Raw genomic sequence first — 23,552 nt, 5'->3', positions numbered from 1 at the left:
TTGCATGTTTACTTTGGAATAGGGATATTATTCTGTCAGAAAATAATTTCATTCTAATATTCAATTCATATTTTAACATGTTTCCGAATCATTGTAGCTAATGAGAAAATCAATATCCCATTATCATACGGGATTATTTATGTTAATTAGTAGGTAGTGCGCCATCTTATCAAGTGAAGAGGTCAAAACCAAAACATAATCAGGTGTTGTTCCAAATGACCTGTCAAGAAACTAGCTTAGAGACGAGTTCTAAATTTAAACGCCAAAGAAAAGAATCAGAATGATGCAAGATCGATGAAAAATGTTGACTGAATAATTATTTTTAATGATCATATGTGAGAAAATCGATGAAGATATGAGTTCAAATTCGAGGAATTAGGACCATCAAAATGGCTCCTGACCAGCTTCCAAAAGGAGCAACTTCATCTTCAGTGAGAAATACAGAATTGATATAACAACAAAATGGAAGTTGTTGGAGAATATGAGTATAGCAAAAAGGATCTGATAGGCCATGGGGCTTTTGCGGTTGTCTTCAAAGGAAGACATAGAAAGGTATTTGTATAAAATCAAGCTCTTGGATGCCATATATTAACTGAAAATGATAGATCTAACTGTATTAACAGTTATTAAAAGACATATGACCCTTTCATTTTTTCTCTGTAGTTTTTACAGTTACTTTTTCATTTTTGTTGGAGATCCTACTTGATTTAGATAACCCATCATGGTGGTATATATAATATCTTCTGGCACCAAGGGTGAAAAAGCCTCTTGGAAATGCAATTTGCTTTTCACATTGATAAAAACAACTTTACAGTGTTATGACTGGTTAAAAGACAAGATGGGCCTACTTTTATTAGGTCAACAAAACAAGCAGAATCAATCCTTTTCAACATATGGTGTAGACATTGTAGTGTTATTCCTTTGTGTTTACAAAGATATTTTTGAACATGTTATCATTTTGAAAATTTATATTTTTATTAATTATTAAAAGTGAATTTTCATGTATATTTTCAGTTTCCTTGGAGAAACCCTTGGCAATTTGGTCCTTTTATTTGAAATATTTCACACTTACTGGTTTTCTTTGTCTAATTTTGTGATCTATAGCTATGCTATTGTGTACATATTTGTACATAATGCTTTTGTCACTGAGCATGTTAATATACATTTTTAGTTATAAATTATTTATAATATGAAATCACTAAAATAAGTAATAATTTCTATGGGATGTTCAATAACAATAAATGTTGAAATGTGATTTGTTTGTAAACACGAAGTAAGGTGTTCCATTCCTCTGCGTCATGAACTAGTGACCTACTTTACTTGTAAACATTGGAAGATATTTATAGAATATATATATCTTTTAACAACCTATGTTGTTTAATCACTGTCTTTGATAGAAAACCAGTGTTTACCCTATTTGCTTCAAGTATTTGAAAAGAAAATTTTCCAAGAATTCCTTCAAGTTTTGATGCTGTTATTCTCTTGCACTTCTTTACAGTATTATACATTATGTATTTATTGAAGTTTACTTATATTTACACTTTACTTAAAAAACTCCATACATGTGGTTTATGTTTAAATGAACTTATTGCATGCAGAAATTTTAAGGTTTGTTATCCTGTTATGTTTAAATCTATGATTTCATTTTCAGTTCTCTGTTTTCATTATATCTTTTAGTAAAACAGCAATTTTGCAAATCATGAAGCTTCAGTTTTTATAAACTTCTGGTACCCCAATTTTTAAAAGTATATTGTAAATTTTGCAAGGAAGAATTACCATCTGACATGGCTATTTTGTACAATTATTTACATCAAAATTATGCCATGATACTTGTATTAAAATATTCTATTAAAGTTCACAAATTACTATGAATTCTAGCTGTGATTCATGACAATTTCAAGTAACTTTCTATCTAAAATTATTTCAGAGACCAAATCATGTAGTGGCCATTAAAAGTATCACCAAGAAGAACTTGGCCAAGTCTCAAAATTTGTTGAGCAAGGAAATCAAGATTTTAAAGGTATTAAAAGTGTAATCATGTTTACTCTCTTTGATTGTGTATGTCATAACAGCACCACTGCTAAACAGTGTATACATTTAATTTAAAATGAAAGTAATGATCTTTACAGCTGTTATACATGTTCTTGTTTCCTGGGGTTCCACTTGAGATTTATAGATAACTGATTTTTTTTCCATCAGTAAATAATATCTGTAACAGTTTCATAAGCAAGCGAACTTAATTAAAGATAAAACACACAGTCTGATACTCTGATATTCATATTTTGATATTGGTTGGATATAAAATCAATATCATTGACATCAAAAATATATATATTCCAAATTAATATGTCATGAGATGAAGTTTTCTTTTATAATTATGAAAAGAATCTGATTATGTAGTCTGTTATGTGTGTGTTGTAGGAGCTATCAGATCTTCACCATGAGAATGTGGTTGCTCTTCTGGACTGTAAGGTAAGGGTGAAATACATCATCACTGCTCTAATGCAGGAAGATCCCCCCTCCCCCCCTTCCTCAAGCAGAAAGCCCTGAGATTTTGAGAAGTGTTTTTTAAACATTACTCACAATGTAAACATTTTTCACAGGAAGAAACAAACAGGTTCCTTTGCTAATAAATTGAAGTCACTGACATGTAATTAAGTCTTGGTAGAAGTTATGAAACAGTAAATTGAGGAAGTTTGATTCTTGTCCTCAGTAATAAGAAAATGAAAATCTATAAAGGGAACCCCCGCCTGCATTTATTGTTAAATTTTATGCTTGAGCAACAATGTAGATACAAATTGATTAGAAATAAAATCTTAAGATCATTGCATCACTTTAAGCTTGTATATGACTTTAGGGTATGATATTTCCTGTGACGTCCAATGCCCAGTTAGAGGACGTAAGAAATCAATATACTCAACAATCATTTGTCTGAAATAACATCTTTCTCAGCAAATAAAGGAGTCGTTGATCAATTTATTGGGCATGTAAAAATACAGTTATAGTTCGTAGTAATTAAAAAGGAAAAAATTTAACCTCTATGATATGAATTAAGGGGCAGGATTTATACTGACCATTATTTTAAATTTTAAAATATTCTCACTGCCTGACTATGTCAGTTGAGTGCATGATTCATTATTGCATCATTTGATTGGATTTTAACTTAATCATCATTAGTTGAAGTTTGTCATATTTAATAATGAAACATTTACATCAAGATTTCATACAGGAATTTGTGACCTAGTGAAAGATATGATATTGTAAAAATGGATTATATAAGCATGTCACACTCTAAGTTCATGTAACAACAGTGATGTAAGATTATGTTAGTAAGCTACCAGAGTTCATACAGAACACATTTTCCCTCGCACAGGCATGTTTTTCTCTGATTATATTATTAATCAGGCATTTTAGTCCATAAAGGACAAAGCTAATGGGCCCTCATTGTTGGGTTTTAAATCCTCTGTCGTCTGGGTCACTGTGTTGGGGTGACTCTAAGGTTGTGAAGTCCTCCTCAGTCCCTTATTGTCACACAGATATCGTAATCTTTATCTCTTCTTAAATAATACGCTGATTATCAGATAACGTGGGATAAGGTATTATTTGTTTGGCACATTATGTGTTAATAATACAAACTAAAATATAAATTGATGAATGAGCAAAAATGAAAAAAAAAATCTTAAGGAACAATCTCATTAAAACTAGATGTTCTGAAACCTCAAGCAGAACCAGAACATCCAATTTTAATTAGATTGTCTGAAGGAAATGTGCTAAATTTAGTCATAATGGCTAGCCATTACTGTGCAAAATTCTGTACATGTCAGATATTTTTGTAGGCAATAATAGTAGTGGCTTTTCTATTTAATATACACCTTCCATTAATTAGGGCCCCGCAAGAATTTGCGGGTGCCCTATAGTAATCACTCTGTCTGTCCGTCCGTCCGTCCGTCTGTCTGTCCGTCTGTCAACAAATTTTCTGTTTTTTACCAATAACTTTTTTTATGGTTGCCCAATCATCTTCAAATTTGGTATGGTAGTTCAGTAGGCAGAAATACATATTTTGATGCTAAGTTTGGTTCTCTATGTCTTCTGGTTTGGAGCTGGGGTGGTGGGGTATATATGAATGAATGGACAACTTTTTTTATGGTTGCCCAATCATGTTCAAATTTGGTATGGTAGTTCAGTAGGCAGAAATACATATTTTGATGCTAAGTTTTGTTCTCTATGTCCCCTGGTTTGGAGCTTGGGTGGTGGGGTAGATTCTTTAACTCTTTATACCAAAGCATTGGCAAAGAGAGATAACTGCTGAAGATGTTCCCATTGTAAATTGAATGTTTCTATGAGTCCCTTGGGATTAATTAGCTTTCCTCCTGAAGAAAATGCAGAGCATTATCTTTATCTGTCAAATTGAGATGAATTACCACCTCTGTCTACAAATAAGTTTGTTTTGAAGTTAAGTCAATTTGGAATGCTATGAACACTCTGAAATGTGGATTCAAATTTTTATAATTTATTTTTGTTTAATAGTTATGATTTCATTGAATTCTAATAACAAAAAATAGATTAAAGAAGATTTTTTTAATTTGCTTTTTTCACTTTATGTTAATTTAAGAATATTATTAATTTTTAGGATAATTGTATGAAAAACCCATTCTATCATTAACACTGAAAAAGTTCTTATTTTAACTTTAGAAGAAAATGATGAGAGAGGTAGTCAATTACTCCCTTGGGATTAATTATCTAGCCTGCTGCAGGAAAGTAGTAGGCTTTTCTTTATCTGTCTTAGATTAATGAAAACCTTTGTCTGCAACTGTTGTTTGTTTGAAGTTAAGGTCAAGCCTTCATGATATCTGCATTCATTGAAGGCTGGCATTTTATATAACACAAGCCTCATAATTGTTTAAATATACATTCAATGTTAAATTGTTCTTTACTGTCTAATGTAAATACAAGGATATTATTTTCAGGTTTTTGAATATTCAAGAATTATCTTGAAATTTTAAGAATACAGTTGCTTCGTACATTTTTTAATCATTCCGTAAGCTGCGACCTATTAATTCTACCCCATTGCGGGGCCCTTGCTGACTGGTCAGTTTTCTAGTTAACATTAAATTTATAACATCATATTATCACCTGAATGATGCTATATATGTAAAATTCATTTGATTTTTTCTATCAACTTTATAATAATAAGCATTTTTCTGATGGATGTACAGAATACATTTAGGTTATAGCAGATGTTTATTAAGAGATTGACAGTGGTGTCTGTGTGATAAATCAATTCTAACTGTTTGACATAATGATGTTGGTCATGTGATCAACAGCTGATCTCTCAGTGGGCCTTTAATGATTTCCTTTGTTAAGAAGCATTCATGCCTGAAAAAAGAATGCATTCATGGTTACAATACATATAAAAACATTTAATTTGTTTTATACCGTATAAACAGTACAACTGAAAAGCATAATGTACGTGAATGCATAACAATAAGTTAATTAAAAGTTTTCAGTATATATAAAAAGACATAGTATTTTTATTTGTTTAATTGTAATCGATAGTTATGTACCTATGTATCTTTAGTGGGTTGCACCACCCTTATGCAACTCCTAGATAACATTTACTCAGCGACGCCTTATAACCAGGCTGAACAATGTCAATATTTATGTTTTAGTCTTCAAAACATGCAACAATTACTCAGCCCCATATATAGCCTGCATGCTAAAGGCATGACAAAATGTCTAAATATGTAATCAGGTCACATAAAAAGGCTCTGGGTCAGTGGAGGTTTATATATAACACCTGAGTAATGACAGGCAGTGGGGCTGAATGGTCACTGGCAGGCCGTGGTGCAATAATAAATAAATATGTGTGGGTTCTAGACAGTTCAGATAACCAGTAATACTGCAAGTAAGCAGTGACAATCAAATGCAGAGGGTTTACTGGTTTCCTTGTAATAATAGTCTAAGATGTGTTTGTGATCATTAACACCTTTATACTTTATTTTCAAACCTATTTAATTCCAACCGAATGCTTGCGGTGTACGGTGTGATTTATGGTACATGATACGTTTCTAACTTAACTTGTCTAAACAAATTGCATAAGGTGAAAGCCAGGTGCATGTTAGTTCAGTCAATACCCTACCTTTCCTGACCTTGAAGGTCAAATAACTCAAACAGAACCCCACATGCACAAGGGCTACGTTCGCTGGATTCCTACAGTAAAACTTCTGTTTAGGCACTGTGCAAATATTACATATAGTTAATAGGTATTTTAAAGATAAAATCCACGCAAAAACAAATGCTTAGGAAAATATCTTAATCACACAGTCATGTAATTATTAGGAATTTAAAGCATTTAATCTATATATGTATTTTGAATTTTTTTCAGATAGAATCAACTTGTATTTTGTAGGAAAAAGTTAACATTTCAACCTTTAGTTTAGAAATCCTCTTGCCACAAAATATATTTTTGTATTTATGAGTTTCAAAAAATATGAATTTTAATCATACAAATAACATACGTATACACATTTGGCACAGTGTGTGCAATTGCCCCACAAAATGGATTTTGTGCACACATTTGTGTAAAGAAAAAAATAGGCTGTTTTCTTTTCTTCCAATTGTTTCTGCCAACTTTTTTTGTTTTGTGGATATAGAGTGTTGGTTTACTGCACACTTGTTCATACATACAACAGTTTATGTCAGAAAGGAAACTTTAGACAGTTACAGAGTACATATTGGTGTTTATAAACAACAGGATCAGTACAAGGTATTATTCAGAATCTTGTTTATAATATATTTGGCATGTCCAGATAAAGCCCTACTTAAATATGAAGAGTGCATGCACCTAAATATCCATATACTTTTTTTGGGGGGTGGGGGGGGGGGGGGCTATTGTAGTTTAAGTTATATATCTTAACATTATAGTAAGTTGTTTATTTATTCCAATATCAGGCTTTTTGCCACTCGATCTGTAATATGTTGTCCAAAAATGCATATACGTGCAATTGAGAAACTGTTAAAAAAAACTTCATAGATGATAAAGGCTGGGTTAATTTCCTTGAAATTTTCCATTAAAGACTGTTTAAGGTTAAACATCTGTTTTTAGCCACAAGGCAAAGTTAACATGGCACTGGATCAAACTTCTAAGTTGTATTTTATGAGGTTATTTACTTTGAATTCACCTGTTGTTTACAGTCCAGGGAGTCTTTGTGTTTGTTGTTAAGTAAACTGTTGGTCAGGTAGATCTTATCTGCAGGCTGTCAGCTGATTGTGTTCCTATCAGCTGATTGTCCTGACACTTTTAGTTCTGATCACAGTCTGTAATGTTAAGGATGTAATGTTACACAACATCCTTTGTTTCTGTTTTTCCTTTTTCTCTAAACAAGGTTGAAGGACACAATGTTCATACAATTAATCAATTATTTGCTGATTTAACAGCTTGTATATGTGGAAAATGGTGGAGTAGTGTTTATTCATTGAAATGTTAAATGCACAGACATACATCATAACCTAACAATATTACAGTTATTATACAATATAATAATACAGATGTTCTATATTCAGTCAAAATAATACTTTAATCTCAAGAGTTGTTTCCTCGCAGAAAACAAATTATGTGAGGAGCAAATAAAATATTTCATAATTATACTGAAGTAATTTGTTATTAAATACTAGTGAAGTACAATATCAAGATTTATTTCTTTTCAAGTTTTGTCTGTCAACAACTTAAACCTTTCATAGTCATATTTTGATAAATCATGTAGGATATTTATAGGCGATATATTTTGACAAAGTGATGGACAAGTTAGGGGGGCTTTATGATAGGTCAAGGTGATAGGTGAAGGTCAAACTCAAGAGTCATTTCCCTTAGGAAATTGAAACACAGGTTTTTAGCTCTACTGGTCAGAGACCTTAATTTTTCTATTGATGTTGTCCGTCCGTATAAAGTAATTCTGTCCGTTTTACTGTCTGTAAACAATTTTTCAAAAATGCTACTCCTCCTACAGTTTTGATCCGATTTCAATATAACTTGGCACACAAGTAGACTACACTAAGATGCATAATTTTATGCATCGGTTTTTGATTTCGATGAACGGTGTTGCTGTGGTTACTAAAAATAGAAATTTCTGTGAAATTCTTTCAAAATGCTACTCCTCCTCCAGTTTTGGTCTGATTTCAATATAACTTGGCACGAAAGTAGACTACACTAAGATACATAATTCTGTGCATCGGTTTTTGATTTCGATGAACGGTGTTGCCGTGGTTACTAAAAATAGAAATTTCTTTGAAATTCTTTCAAAATGCTACTCCTCCTACAATTTTGGTCCAATTTCAATATTACTTGGCACACAAGTAGACTACACTAAAATACATAATTCTGTGCATCGGTTTTTGATTTCAATGAACGGTGTTGCCGTGGTTACTAAAAATAGAAATTTCTTTGAAATTCTTTCAAAATGCTACTCCTCCTAGTTTATTCAATAACTTAGCACACAAGTAGACTACACTAAGATACATAATTCTGTGCATCGGTTTTTGATTTCGATAAACGGTGTTGCCGTGGTTACTAAAAATAGAAATTTCTGTGAAATTCTTTCAAAATGCTACTCCTCCTACAGTTTTGGTCCAATTTCATTTTAACTTGGCACACAAGTAGACTACACTAAGATACATAATTCTATGCACATTTTTGATTTTCCCGGTGTTGCCTTGGTTACTAAAAATAGAAATTTCTTTGAAATTCTTTCAAAATGCTACTCCTCCTACAGTTTTGGTCCAATTTCATTATAACTTGGCACACAAGTAGACTACACTAAGATACATAATTCTATGCATCGGTTTTTGATTTCGATGAACGGTGTTGCCTTGGTTACTAAAAATAGAAATTTCTTTGAAATTTTTTCAAAATGCTACTCCTCCTACAGATTTGGTCCATTTCAGTATAACTTGGCACACAAGTAAAACTACACTAAGATACATAATTCTGTGCATCGGTTTTTGATTTCGATTTAACATTGTTGCCGTGGTTACTAAAAATAGAAATTTCTGTGAAATTCTTTCAAAATGCTACTCCTCCTACAGTTTTGGTCTGATTTTGATATAACTTGGCATACAAGTAGACTACACTAAGATACATAATTCTGTGCATCAGTTTTTGATTTCAATGAACAATGTTGCCATGGTTACTAAAAATAGAAATTTCTGTGAAATTCTTTCAAAATGCTACTCCTCCTGCAGTTTTGGTCTAATTTAAGTATAACTTGACACACAAGTAGACTATACTAAGATACATAATTCTGTGCATTGGTTTTTAGCTCTACTGGTCAGAGACAAACAGCTTATGCGATAGAATTTTTCGTAATAACTGATTTATTGTTGTCTGTTAAACAATTTTTCAAAATGCTAATTTTGGTTTCAATATAACCTGGCACACAAGTAGACTACACCAAGATACATAATTTTGTGCATCGGTTTATGATTTCGAAGAATGGTGTTGCCGTGGTTACTAAAAATAGAAATTTCTGTGAAATTCTTTCAAATGCTACTCCTCCTACAGTTTTGTTTCAGTATAACTTGGCACACAAGTAGACTACACTAAGATACATAATTCTGTGCATCAGTTTTTGATTTCGGTAAACAGTGTTGCCGTGGTTACTAAAAATAGAAATTTCTGTGAAATTCTTTCGACTGTTATATCCCACAGTTTTGGTCCAATTTCAATATTACTTGGCACACAAGTAGACTACACTAAGATACATAATTCTGTGCATGAGTTTTTGATTTCGATTAACGGTGTTGCCGTTGTTATAAAAATAGAAATTTCTGTTTTCTTTTAAATGCTACTCCTCCTACAGTTTTGGTCTAATTTCAATATGACTTGGCACACAAGTAGACTACACTAAGAACGTAATTCTGTGCATTGGTTTTCGCTTTCGATGAACGGTGTTGCCATGGTTACTAAAAATAAAATTTCTGTTCTTTTAAAATGCTACTCCTCAGCTACAGTTTTGGTCCGATTACAATATAATTTGGCACACAAGTAGACTATACTAAGATACATAATTCTGTGCATCGGTTTTTAGTGATGGCTGCCAGAAGAGCTTATGCAATAGTATGGTGTCTGTCCCGTGTACATGGTGTGTAAACAATTTTTCAAAATGCTACTCTTATTTTGGTAGATTTCAATGTAACTTGGCACACAAGTAGAACACTAAGACACATAATTCTGTGCATCAGTTTTTGATTTCGATGAATGGTGTTGCCGTGGTTACTAAAAATAGAATTTTCTGTGAAATTCCTTTAAAACACTACTCCTTCTACAGTTTTGGTCTGATTTCAATTTAACTTGGCACACAAGTAGACTACACTAAGATACATTAAATAGTGCATCGGTTTTTGATTTTGATGAATGATGTCGCCATTAGTACTAAAAATAGAAATGTCCTTGAAATTCCTTTAAAACATCACTCCTTCTACAGTTTTGGTCTGATTGCAATGGCTTCTTTTCTTATCCTTTGTTATAAGTACAAACCAGTAGAGCTACAGTCTCGACAGAGACTTCTGGTTGTTTTTATGATCTCTTAATTTTTCTCATTGATGTTGGTAAATATAAAGTAATTCTGTTGATTTTACTGGTGTATTTATTAAATTTTTTTTCATTACTTGCAGGAAACAACCAACCATGTTTACTTAGTGATGGAGGTAAATATTTGTTATTATTACAGTATAATAAGGGCACTGACATTTACTTTACAACACATGAACATCTAAACAACCTCCCTATTTGAAGTAACATAATTCTTTGTTTGAATAAGTGATCAATCGTGTGTCATATTTATTATTTAATATTTGCATGACTGATTTTGCCCAAGTGTTTTAAAATCATTAGTGCAAGTCCTAGTTTATTTAATACATGAAAATGGCACTACAATAGAACAATCAATATCTCTGTGCCTATGAGAGAAAATTGGTTAATTTTACACATGAATGTCTACCAAGTAAGTAGTCACTGTATGATAACTTTCTCCTCATAACACATTGATTTTCCCTTTCAGTACTGTAATGGAGGAGATTTGGCTGACTACTTACAGGGTAGGTCAAAAGAGCAAGAGCCATGTTGGGCCTTTTTTGGCCCTAAAAGTATTAACAGAATTTTTTTGCAAGTGTAGTATTTATTACTTGGAGTGTTGGTGACCATGTGTCTATTAATTGTGACGTAATTTTTCATTTCAATTGATTATGACGTCATCAAATGCGTCATTTTCCTCATATGTGTAAATTCCTTTGAAAATGGCCTAAAATTGAGGCATTTTTTCAATTTTCATATAGAGCAATCTGATCCAAAATATGCAAATACTTATGAAAGCTTTTTTAAGATCAAAAAACATGTGTTATTTTTTGGATCATCAAAGTATATTTAAATTCTATGCTGAAGGTAGTCAAATACGCATATTTTCTGCAAATTTCAAGAACATTGCAATTTCTTAAAGCCTGTTTTCAAATATTTGGATTCTAAAGAGCATTTCATTATACAATGATAACACTTAAGTTTTACATAATTTTGACATATAAAATTTGTGATAGTCTAATTATTTGATATAAGTACAAGGCCATTTAGTATAAGATTTTAGGTAAAATTACATTTAACAAGTGTTTAATTGTATATATGTGTCGTATAACACATGCTCACACATGTTAAAGGTGCATAAACCCACCCCCAATTTTTAACAAAGAAAATGATCAAGAGCAATTAACAGGAATTTAATTTAACATTTTTCTAACTGTAAAGAACATTGCTTTCCTCAGAGTCGGTAAGATACCATTAATTGCCATACAGAATGGGTTTGATAGGTAATTATCATTTGAACAGCGCAATTTTAACAACATTGGCTTAGAATAATTTTTAATACATGGTTGTATTACAGCTGCTGCGATGAAGGTGTGTTTATGTTGCAGCAGATTTTCATTGAGTTATTTAAGACACACCCTAAAATAAATTTTTGTTTTATTGTATTTCATTAAAAATGACTTATTACTATTTTATGACAAAACATGCACAAACTAGAAAAACAACTAAGGTGCAAATGTGCACTATATCATTATTTTGATAAATTTTTTACGTGACATAGGCATGGTTTAACATCTAAAAAGCTAACATCGGTAATGGCGGCCTTATTCTCTGCCTAATATTGGTATGATTTTTTTTCATCGTCAGCTGACTTTGGGTTTGCACGTTTCTCAAATTACTTTTAACTTGCTTTGTTCAATTTTAGTTATTTTAGTATTATTTTACAAAAGATTATGAAAGTTACATTTTTAACAAGCATACCTTCCAACAATAACTTTCCGAAGTTTAAAATATGGCGATAAACAAAAGAAATTGCATATGTCTTTAGGTAATACTACGGTATGTACATATGTAATACTACGGTATGTACATATGATAGCCGTGTTTTACCTGAAAGAAAAACTTATCAAAATCCCATTGTGATGTACAATACGCATCCCTTTCTCACAGAAATTTATTTTAGGAAAAAAGTACTTAAATTGAACTTCAATATTCGTCACTTTAAAAAAATTAATAATCATATTAGACAAACAAAATTTTAATACCTAATGATACAGAGAAGCTAACATTCCAATCAATCATTTTACAACTCTTCAGCCAAGATTTACTTTATAATGTTACCTGTCTGTTTTCAGTATTCCCAAAGACACTTCATCAGAACTCAGAGATTTGTTGATGAAAATGTTAAAAAGAAATGCAAAGGATAGGATAGAGTTTGGTAAGATAAAATATTCTTTATAGTAGCTTTCTTCACTTAAATTCTTCACAAATTTAATGCTCCACTGTTTCATAAATTCTTCATAAATTTAATGCTCCACTGTTTCATAAATTCTTCATAAATTTAATGCTCCACTGTTTCATCTTAATCAGTTGTTGAACATATATATCTTCCATTTCCAGAGGAGTTCTTCAGCCACCCTTTCCTTAAGCCCCCGGGACAGTCAGCGGCCGCCTCTTGTAAGTATCTGAACCCTGTCCTAGTGATTGTAATAAGTGTATAATTCACATCTGTGAGATCAGGTAGTGGGTGTGGGGTATTGACTGATACCTTGTATTCTAGCCTCACCTGTACCGGTCCCCGGTAGAGCCTCCCAGGGATGCTCATCAGAGAGCCCCACCCCTCCCAGATGTGTGTCTGCGTCCCCCTTATCAGGGAAAGCCGACTACTCCACCCCTCCTTCCAAGGTAAACTTCCTGTTTTGTGCCGTTTGTGATTTGTTTGTATCCTACAGGTGCTTGCTTTTCAGATGAGGATGTGTTTGTCAGGATTTATGTGTTAACCTGTACAGAAACTGTGTAGCCATCTTACTAAAAATGAATAAAAAGAACTATTGAAGTTGCATTTGCCCACCTAACAAAAATGTTAAAGATATATGAGTACTTATGTAATTACTCTTCATATTTTCAAATAAATTATGTGTATGTTTTCCTCATTTTTTAGGTTGTACAAATGATTAAACAGCAGGAGGTAGCAGAAGCCATGTCATCAAATGAAGGAGAATTCCTCAAAGTTGACAAGGGACCAACACCACGCAGTAACAGTCCCACAGAGGTTAGTGGCTCTTTGGTCTTTGATGAGTTTGTGATCTCTTATTTTGTTACTTTTGTAATAATCATTAATTAAGCAAGCAAAGCATTATTAGCTCATGTTAGTTTCAATTTTTTAAAATTTTATTTAGCATGACTTTGTGCTTGTGCCCGATGGAATGAGTGATCACTCAGATGGCAGTGATAAAGGGGGAATTCCCTCTACAGGGGATTTACAGAGACCTTGGTAATTGTTCAAATAAGCTGCATTAGTCCTATCATACAGCAAAAATGAATTTAAACCTTTAGACTCTGTCCCAAGTTAACTCTCTAAGTTTATGAACTTCAGAGTAGTTTTTGTTTTTTCTAGTGAGCGCGCTCAGCCTCAGGTTGTGAAGGTCGAGCCCCAGACAGGGTCTGTAGGGTTCCGGAAGGACTCATCTGGTATGTCTAGTCCCAGTCGACCGTCAACACTGCCCATGCAGGCCCAGAACCAGTCAGAGCCCATCCCAGTACCCACACAGGTCAAAGCCTTCGAGAGAATCAGATCTAGTAACTCTCCACTCTCCAGTCCTCGCAAGTCTGGAATGGAAATCTCCCCCATAGACTCAGCAAGAGTAAGTTTGATATATTAGAGATCCACTTTTATGTTTGACATACCGTAAATCTGGAAATTTTTACATCGATTTTATTTTGCGAATCTGGGTCAGAATGATGTTGATAAATTTTTACTTTTCAAAATTTTGCAAAAGACCACTACTTTGTTTACATTTTCTTATTGTTGAATTATTTTTAAGAAAAATATTTTTGCGAATGCGATGAACTCGAAAATTTGCTAAAAAATTATCTACAGCAAAAATTTCCAGATTTACGGTACATTGATGACTTTTTTTTTGTAAATTTTCATAAATCACATTAAACTGTGCACTGATATCTGTACGTTTTTCTCATTCTTTGTTTAATTTTGTAGTTGTCTAGTCAGAACATCAAGATGTCACCACAGTCAGAAAGAAAACCATTTACTGCCCCTGACATTGGTTCTTTTTCACCTCCAACAGGTAATTGAAAAAAAAAAATTGAAAAAAGAAATTCAACATTGTGAAGAAAAAAGCTAAGGAAGAGATAAATGTTGTTAATTGAATTCATTTCCTTGTATTATGATAGTTATAAAAAATGTAAAACTTGTGTTTGTTGTAGTGAAATTCTGTGTTGGCACACCCCCAAGCATCTCCCAGCCCTGGAGGAGGGGCAGTGTAGGCAGCTCTCAGGGATTGGCCCAGTACCACCCCAGCAATGTCTCAAACTCCCCCAATCGTAGAGCAAGTAAGACCCGCATTGTAATGCATATCATGCTAGTCTGCTTTTAACAAATTGTGTGGTTTCCCTGTTGTTTCAAGTTAATGTGTGCACAACATTCATCAGTCATGAGCACGTAACAATCTCATTCACCTAGGTATGGGTAGTTCTCCCAAGGGTTTGACACAGAACTTTTCAAGCCCTGGGTCCTTGCCCACCATCTTGGATTCCCCTCATTTTGAGTTTCACCATGAGCCTCAGGTCATTGACAACATGCCCTCTGACCCCGTCAGGGCACCGTTTGGACAGAGTCGACCCAAGGCCATTCCTGAGAGTAAGGGTACGAAGAGGTACAACCCTGGGGAGGGTAAGTCTTCACTCGCTCATCTGTCATCTTCTTCTATTCTGCTAGTAGATTTAGTGTTTGGTGTTTTCCAATGTTACTTCATACAAAGCTGTATAATGGATGTTTGAAAGATTGCATTTATTTTGTTTGCACTAAAACATGCAAGAGTGATTTACACATTTACTTAATGATTAATTCATTGTATTCTTCTATTTATGAGAGGTTGAATGAATTGGTTACAAATTCAATAGAATGAATATAGCACATTTGACATATAGTGAGTGATAACTGTCCATTATTTATTGCAGTGGATAGAGTAAAGAGAAACTTAATGGAACGATGCAATACTGACCCAGGGGCCTCAGGGGGCAGCAGTATGTTATCACAGCAAATGAAAGTCAATTATTTAAACCAGCAAGGTAACTCTCACTGTAATAAACTTATAGACATAGAAAGATCACCACCACTTTGTCAGAATGCAGTAGATGTACTTTATACCAGTTTCAACCTAAGACAATCGTCATAATCTATTTCTGTAGTATTGAATGTAAACTTTGTAGATGGATTAAAGGAGCACAAAAACTTCATTTTGGGTCTTCTTATTTTTCAAAAAGTAAAATATGATGGGGTGTAATTTCAGGACTGAATCAGTTGGAAGGACAAGTGATGAGGTACACAAGCAATGAGCAACTGGTGTCTCCCAATGATAACACCATCCAGATGGAGACCCAGAGGTCAGGGTCGTATCTAAGGAGAACAGTGAGTGCCACATCACCCAGCAACATGGTGTTTGCCAAGTCACCCCCCAACATGGAGGGACCTGTAGCCTTTGTGGCCCCAGGACTGGCAGAGGAAACTCTAATGGGAGTAAGTCATGATTTATTGTCTCAAAAGTCTGCATTATACTGAAATACTTGTAGTTAAATAAAAATAGTGGGAATTTGACACAACAGCAAATATAGTGCTATATTCAGTGTTAAATATAATAATGTGATAGGACCACATGAACTAATGTCTAATGATTGTTTTTGCAGGATAACCACAATGAAATAATGGCCAAACTGAGTTTTGTGAATGATCTGGCCGACTGTGTGATGGAGCTAGCCATGGCAAAAGGAGCTCCACTCAACACTCTGTCAGAGTCTGTCAACTGGAAACAGGTAAGACCTCTCATATTTAATCAATTCCTTTATTGATATATAATGTAAAATAGGAATGCTCAGTTGTACGCACATTTGTTTCCTATTTCAGGGTGAGGGGCCATTACAGGGAGAACAAATGCCAAAGTTTATTGAAGCTCAAAGGTACTGACTGAATATAATGACAGTATTGTATACATGCAGAAATGTAGTTATACAACATGTGTATTTAAGTTTGCATGTTGAGGAAGAATGATGTATACAACTCATCATTTTTGATTTCATGGAAGAGTAAAGTATTTCAGTACATATTCCTCACGATAGTCGCACTTAAAATTTGTTCTATATAGTGAACACATTCTGAGTTTAATTTCAGTGTAAGTGAAGTGTTTTTTGATTGTTGATTGTTTTTTGTTTGACAGGTTGTTAGAACAGCTGGTTCTGTATGTCAGATCTCTACAGCTGTTATCCTCATCATTACAACTAGCCAGGAGGGAAATCAAGGATGAGAGACTGCAGATCTCTAATGCCCTTAAAACTTGTAAGTCACTTGGCAGGATTTAGAAGGATAACATTACGAGAACATTTTATTTATAAAAAAAAAATCAGACTGAAATTTTGAATTATATCTAATGATTTAACATGCATCCAGGTTAGACTCGTAGTTACTATTTCTGTAATATGTGGACTATGGGGAGATAAATCTTTTTTTTTTGTAGTGTTGAAGCAGATGAATGAGCGTTACCATCGCTGTGTGTCTGTCTGTAAGCACATTCAACAGAGGCTGGGCATCACAATGCAGAATGCCCTCACCCCACAAGTTGTCATAGCAACTGCTGACAAGCTCATCTATAACTACGCCATTGAAATGGTAAGATTAGATCCATGGAAACATCAATAAAAAGATTTTAAAGGTTACTTGATGAAGCAAATGATAGTAAATTAAAAAGAAACGTGTCTTGTTTTATTTAAAAATAAAGACGAATGATTTCTATTTTTAGTGTCAAACTGCTGCTTTGGATGAATTGTTTGGAAATCCACAGGAGGTAGGTTGTTTATGAAGGTTTATGGGTTATTTAAACTGAGATTGATGATAAAACTATTAAGTACTGTATGAATTCCTACCATTTAGAGGGTAAAATGATGAATTAAAAAGTTTTGTGTAATTTCTTGCAGTGTTTTAAGCGATACAACACAGCCCACATCCTCCTTCACAGTTTGTCTCAGCAAGCAAGGAACACCAATGATAAACAGCTTCTCAATAAATGTAAGGATCTTGTGTTAAACAATTTTCAAAGAATTGGATTGAAAAATTTTGAATTATGGCTTTGATTCTCATAAAAAATTCCTTTCATAGTTTATGTCAGCATTTTGAAATACATGTACATTAAAAATTGTTTATACTAAGGCAGTTTAAGGTTTCTAGTTTTTATACATTTTCGACTTCTAAATTTCCATTTCTGTGTTTTAAGACAAAGAAGCAGTGGAGAGGAGGCTTTCACATATACACTCGCAAGACTTCTACCCAAAGTACGAAGTCAGCTGATAGCAGGTGCTCCTAATATCACAAAATACACAGAAAAAAGGAGTGTAATCGAAGAGAGAAGACATCATAAAAAAAAATAACAAGCAGAATCGTTTTCATGCTTATGTATAAAGTTTTGAACAGACAAAAATGGGACAAAAAATTATAAACAATAAAAAAATGAAAAATAAATGCCACAACTGCCTATCAACATAAAAGTGAAATATATGACAGAATAGAAAGAGAGATACTCAGGGACGACAGCTTGACTCCAAGACTCATCAGAGTAAGGAAACACGTGGCTGTTGGAATGCATCGTATCAAAAGGAAAACGGAATGATATTATCAATTATTGACAATATTGCAGAGGAAAGGGACTGTGTAATATATACCGCCTAGAATGGCATCCTGTGTAAACTGATAATTTATGTCAGGATACCCTCTGCATTCTGAAGTGTATTAATATTGACTCTAATGGTGTGATAACCCATTGTGGAGATTTATACAAGCATGTTTTGTATGGTACTTGGAATTGTGACTTGTATTTGGAGATGGACATATTATACTTAAATAGCAAATAAGTGCATGGTATTAATTTTCAAGGTCCACCAAGTTATAGCATATAAAACATTTTACATTTGTTTTTGCTGTAAAACTTTTTCGAAACTTGTTGACAATGTACATGGAGTAAGCATATCTAAATGATGCATCATTTTGCTATTATTTGCCAAACCTTTTCCCTCCACATTTTATTTATTGAATTGTCTCCCTTGTGTTCAGTGTCTTGCCAGCCTATTATTTTGTTTGTAGCTTTGTCGTCATGTTATACATCTTCCTCTCCTTCTCTCCCTTCCTGTATTATGCCTCAAACATGAAGTAATCTGTAGTTTATTTATCCATAGAATCATCAATAATGTGCTAAATTTAAAGCTTTGCTAACTTTAAGTGCTACAAATGTTAAAATCTTACTGCCTTATTTACTCAGCATTTAGCAATAATTTCATCGAACACCAGCATGTGTCAGTGAAATATTTTAGCTTTGTTGGAGCCCATGTACTTACTGCAATATCTAACCTGCTGTCTGAAGCATTGTATATAATTCATTGTCAACACCTGTAAAAGTTGTGATAACCCTGGTACAACTGTTTTGTTATGTAGATGATATGCCTGGATATACCTACTGGTATTTATTCTGTAGGTTACAGCAGGTATATATGTTTCTTGTGTATATTACAGCATATTCGCTTTCACATTTTGTACATATTTGTGGCTTGTACATTTTCTCCCAGTGTTGTCTTTAAGCAGGAATACAGCATGCTTTTTAAAGATTCTTTGTTCAATTGTAGATATATAATAATTATCATTGCTAGTCATACAATGACATATGTTAAAAAGTTGTATGATTAATTGAAAGCATGAAACAGAACAATCATTATGAGTAATAAGAACAGAGAATTTTTAAGATGCTTTGTTTGCCATGATGAATTAGTTTATGGATGATTTTGTTGAAGTAACTTGATTATAGTTTATGTATTGGTCTTTCAGTATTTTGTTATTTGTGATTTTATTGTTTTGCTGTATGAATGCTTATTTATACAAAAAAAGATTTTTGATATATGGGTATTGTATACAACTTGTCACAGTTTGACCAGTTGGTAATAACACAAGCTATAGGGGATGAAATGAGGGACATTGCAGAAATTTTATGTTGTTTTATAGTTTTAGATTGTCTTTCATGTTTTAGTAGTGGCTTTGTCCATTTGAATTGTTTTATTCTTTTTGCCCATGCAAAAATTCCATTGTTTTAATATTTCATTGTATGCAATGAAATATTTAAATTAGAACTCTTAGAAAAAGTTCACCAAATCCAACATAATTGTGATAAACAGATCACAGTGCGTGGCTGACTGTGATGGAAGACCATGGATTGTGATATATACAGATTATACAGATGTAAGACACTGTTATATAACGACCGGCCCTAGAGTAATAATCAGGAGGGAGGTGCCAAGCTCCGGACGAGTAGATTCTATTTCTCTAGTCTTTCACTGACTCGAGAACCACCTGTGTTCCATTGTAGTACATGTACCTTTGTATTACCTCATTCTTAGGGACTGAGATTTGTACATTGTATGAATGAAATAAATGATGAAAAGTCCATTGTTTTGTTGTCATTGTTTAGTGATAATCCCGTAGGTGGATACTGCTCGGATTTGAAGGAAATGGGCCTTAAAAATGTTTTATTTAAAAATTGTTACAGTAAAAATTTTCTGAAATTTATATCTCCTGGGTATCATTCCATTCACAAATTAATCAAAAAGAGGAATAAAACTATCGGGACTTATGTTTCCTATTGTGTTGTTTTCTACATAAGCATGTACCTATGAAAAAAAAAACTATTAACAGTGAACAAGGCAAGAAATGCAATGTTTCTTGTATTGTTTTTATTCTTCTTACATACAAAATATTAACAGTAAATTGTGTCCTGGCAAATTTTCTGGTAAGGAGAGACAAGTCCCATGATGTTACTCCACAAAGTTGGAGAAGTTTAACCTTTGCTTTTAAACAGCTGTTAAATCAACTAAAAAGGTAAAAACTTTTGAGATAATCAATCTCTTTGACGGAAATAGGAGAGAGTAAAGTCTCCAAAAGAGGCAGCAGCACAATTAATACAAAGTATAATACTGTAAACCAGCTTTTATTTGCCTCATAGAAATAGAAATGATATTTGCAACCTTGATTTACTTGGTAATATTTCTCTCTATGAACTACATGTTTCACTGTTTATCTGTGAAGAATATTTTCTGGTCCCAAAAAATAGTCCCTGTGAGTAATTCAATAATTGAAATTCATAGTTACTTGCAAACATTATGGGACAAACACAATTGTTTTCTTTTAATTCCGTTTGCAAAGATATTACAAATTGCAATTTTTTACATGGAATTTTACATACTGATAACACTACATGTCATGTACACTGTAAATATCTTGTGTGAATTTTTTAAATATTTACAATATAATACATTAAAGTTTATCTCATTTCATGTAAAGAAATTGAACACAATTTATTAAATACAAAACTCTGAAAAACAATAACATCAGTAACAGATCCTAAGTGCAAAACACGTAAATAAATGTAAAACAAATTTTGGGGGAAACTTGTATCTCACAGTTTCATAAAGCTATGGTAAAATCAAGTAAGTGGTTTACATGTATGTATTTTCTCTGCAATGGTTGCAATTGTTAATAATTACATATAAAAAAAACTATCAATTAACAATAAAGAAAACAAATTTACTTTTGAAGCACATACGTGGCAAGTGCATGGTAAATTGTGTTCTTCTGATTTATCATGCAGTAGAATGTATATAATAAACCTTATTAAACTGTTATAAGCATTATATACTTTTTTTAATATCTCATGCTAATTATAACCCTAATCCAGTAAAAACAAGAAAATTATACACACTTTGAGACTTTATAGTCCATCATTGTCTTGGCATTGGTGAATATACATGAAAACTAGAAAACTGACCAGTCAGCAAGGGCCCCGCCATGGGATAGAATTATATGGGTGCAGCTTGCGGAATGATTCAAAACAATTCAGAACAACTCTATATGTTCCTTCAATGAATGCAAATATCATGAAGGCTTGACCTTAACTTCAAAACAAACAGCAATTGCAGAAAAAGGTTTTCATTAATCTTAAAGTGACAGCTAAAGATAAGCCTTCCAAATTTTCTACAGCAGGCTAGTCTGGCTAGATAATTAATCCCAAGGGATTAATTGTACTTCTCTCTCATCATTTTCATTTAAATTTACAAGAAGAACTTTTTCATTAATGATAGAATGAGGTTTTTATCAAGGTACCTTAAAAATTGATAATAATATTCTTGAATTTACATAAAGCAAATATTTTTAGAATTCAATGAAATCAGAACTCATTGTGTAGGATATTTTAACAAAAATAAAGTATAAACATTTATACTTAACTCCACGTTTCAGAGTTTTCATAGCATTCCAAATTGACTACAAATTTCATTTGCAGACAGAGGTGGTAATTCATCTCAATGTGACAGATAAAGATAATGCTCTGGATTTTCTTCAGGAGGAAAGCTAATTAATCTCAAGGGACTCATTGCAGTATTCCGTTTACAATGGGAACATATTCAGCAGTTATCTCTCTTTGCCAATTCATTCTTATATAAAGTTAAGGAATCTACCCCACCACCCCAGCTCCAAACCAGAGGACATAGAGAAACAAACTTAGCATCAAAATATGTCTTTCTGCCTACTGAACTACCATACCAAATTTGAACTTATTTGGTCAACCATAAAAAAAATTATTAGGAAAAAACAGAAAATTTGTGGACGGAAGAATGACAGACGGACACACGGACAGACAGAGTGATTACTATAGGGCACCCGCAAATCCTTGCGGGGCCCTAATAACTTACAAAACAATTGCAACATGAATACAAAAAACCTCAGTTACATATCTTCATTGCTCACACACTAAACACATCAGACAGAAAACATCTCTCTATAAGAATGTCCAGATTTATAACATTACATCTCAAAATTAGCAGTTGATAAACAATGCACTGATACATACCGGGGTACTGTTTTCCATTGCATTCACAACTAAGAAAGTCTAATTGCATTTTCAATTCACATCAATATGAATAATGACTTAAAAGAGATTTCACAATTTCTGTTTTAAAGACAGTTTTTATTTTTTCAAATTGAACGACATTAATCAACTAAAACTGTCCAAACAGGACAAAATACACCCCGCTGGGTTTTTCAAAAGTGCTAAATCATGAATATTTTATGGATCTAAGAGAAGAGAGAAATGCTAAAACATTTTAAGTGCAAATGTAATTGCTCATTATATTTTTTATAAATGAAACGAAGGTGCAGCCTAATAAAAAAAAATAGACTAAATATACAGACCAGACACGAATTATGAACTTTTTCTGTCAGTAACCTTGAATTGCATAAATGACCTTGGTTCAAAGTCATGACACAACCTCAGGTCATAAGCAATGTTTGTGTGAAGTAGTAGATAAAATAAATATAAAAGATATGGAACAGACACGAATTATGTAATTTTTCTTTCAGTGACCTTGAACTTGCATAGATGATCTTGGGTCAAGACCATGACACACCCTTAGGTCATGAGCAATCTTTGTGTGAAATTAGAACCTACCAAGTTTATCCATAAGAAAGATATGGACCAAACACGAATAATGATTTTTTTCTTTCAGTGACCTTGAACTTCCCCAAATTACCTTGGTCAAGGTCATGACACCCCCTTAGGTCATGAGCAATCTTTGTGTGAAATGGGAACCTACCAAGTTTATCCATAAGAAAGATATGGACCGGACACATTTGCACAGACAGATCGATAGATGGACAGCTAGACAGATGGATGGATGGACAGACGGACAAGCTGATTCCTATATACCCCCCCCCAAACTTCGGGATATAATAAAAAAGGATATATCTATAAATGTATTTACCCTGTACTTGATGAATTGCATAGTGATGTTAACTTATTTTACAAATATCTGTAATTTGATAATCAGACAGTAAACATATACAAGTACACCAAAGATAAAAAAAGTGTCTGCCATGGAAGAGTTAAAA

At 33.1% G+C, this 23,552-nt stretch overlaps 1 protein-coding gene and 1 long non-coding RNA gene across 2 annotated transcripts; one reads left to right on the top strand and one right to left on the bottom strand.

Moving 5' to 3' along the window:
• The first annotated feature begins 165 nt into the window (after positions 1 to 165).
• Positions 166 to 20,058, top strand: LOC134263817 (serine/threonine-protein kinase unc-51-like). The gene is made up of 23 exons (XM_062746195.1): positions 166 to 552; positions 1,928 to 2,020; positions 2,422 to 2,472; positions 10,669 to 10,701; positions 11,055 to 11,104; positions 12,703 to 12,785; positions 12,968 to 13,024; positions 13,128 to 13,252; positions 13,509 to 13,619; positions 13,747 to 13,841; positions 13,965 to 14,211; positions 14,565 to 14,652; positions 14,792 to 14,917; positions 15,048 to 15,257; positions 15,545 to 15,655; positions 15,877 to 16,103; positions 16,271 to 16,396; positions 16,488 to 16,540; positions 16,798 to 16,916; positions 17,095 to 17,246; positions 17,377 to 17,421; positions 17,552 to 17,642; positions 17,848 to 20,058. Exons 1-23 carry the CDS (start codon positions 463 to 465, stop codon positions 17,919 to 17,921), a joined length of 2,457 nt encoding a protein of 818 aa, XP_062602179.1. The 5' UTR covers positions 166 to 462; the 3' UTR covers positions 17,922 to 20,058.
• Positions 20,059 to 20,327: 269 nt separating this feature from the next.
• LOC134263819 (uncharacterized) lies at positions 20,328 to 23,522 on the bottom strand. The gene is made up of 2 exons (XR_009991360.1): positions 22,358 to 23,522; positions 20,328 to 21,430 (listed from the first exon to the last, which is right to left on the bottom strand). It is a non-coding gene; the product is annotated as an uncharacterized LOC134263819 (long non-coding RNA).
• Positions 23,523 to 23,552: the final 30 nt, after the last annotated feature.

Source organism: Saccostrea cucullata, unplaced genomic scaffold (genome assembly GCF_032062105.1).
Source record: "Saccostrea cucullata isolate Sc308-1 unplaced genomic scaffold, CSIRO_AGI_Scuc_v1 ctg876, whole genome shotgun sequence".
NCBI classification, from domain to species: Eukaryota; Metazoa; Mollusca; class Bivalvia; order Ostreida; family Ostreidae; genus Saccostrea; species Saccostrea cuccullata.
Note: the sequence above shows the minus strand (reverse complement) of the source record. Positions and strands in the feature narration are given on the sequence as shown.

Excerpts from the sequence above, each read along its gene's own strand:
- LOC134263817 (XM_062746195.1), top strand. The coding sequence starts at position 463 with ATGGAAGTTGTTGGAGAATATGAGTATAGCAAAAAGGATCTGATAGGC. Across the intron at positions 17,422-17,551 it reads TGTTTGGAAATCCACAGGAG|TGTTTTAAGCGATACAACAC; the intron begins GTAGGTTGTTTA and ends AATTTCTTGCAG. Across the intron at positions 17,643-17,847 it reads TAAACAGCTTCTCAATAAAT|ACAAAGAAGCAGTGGAGAGG; the intron begins GTAAGGATCTTG and ends CTGTGTTTTAAG.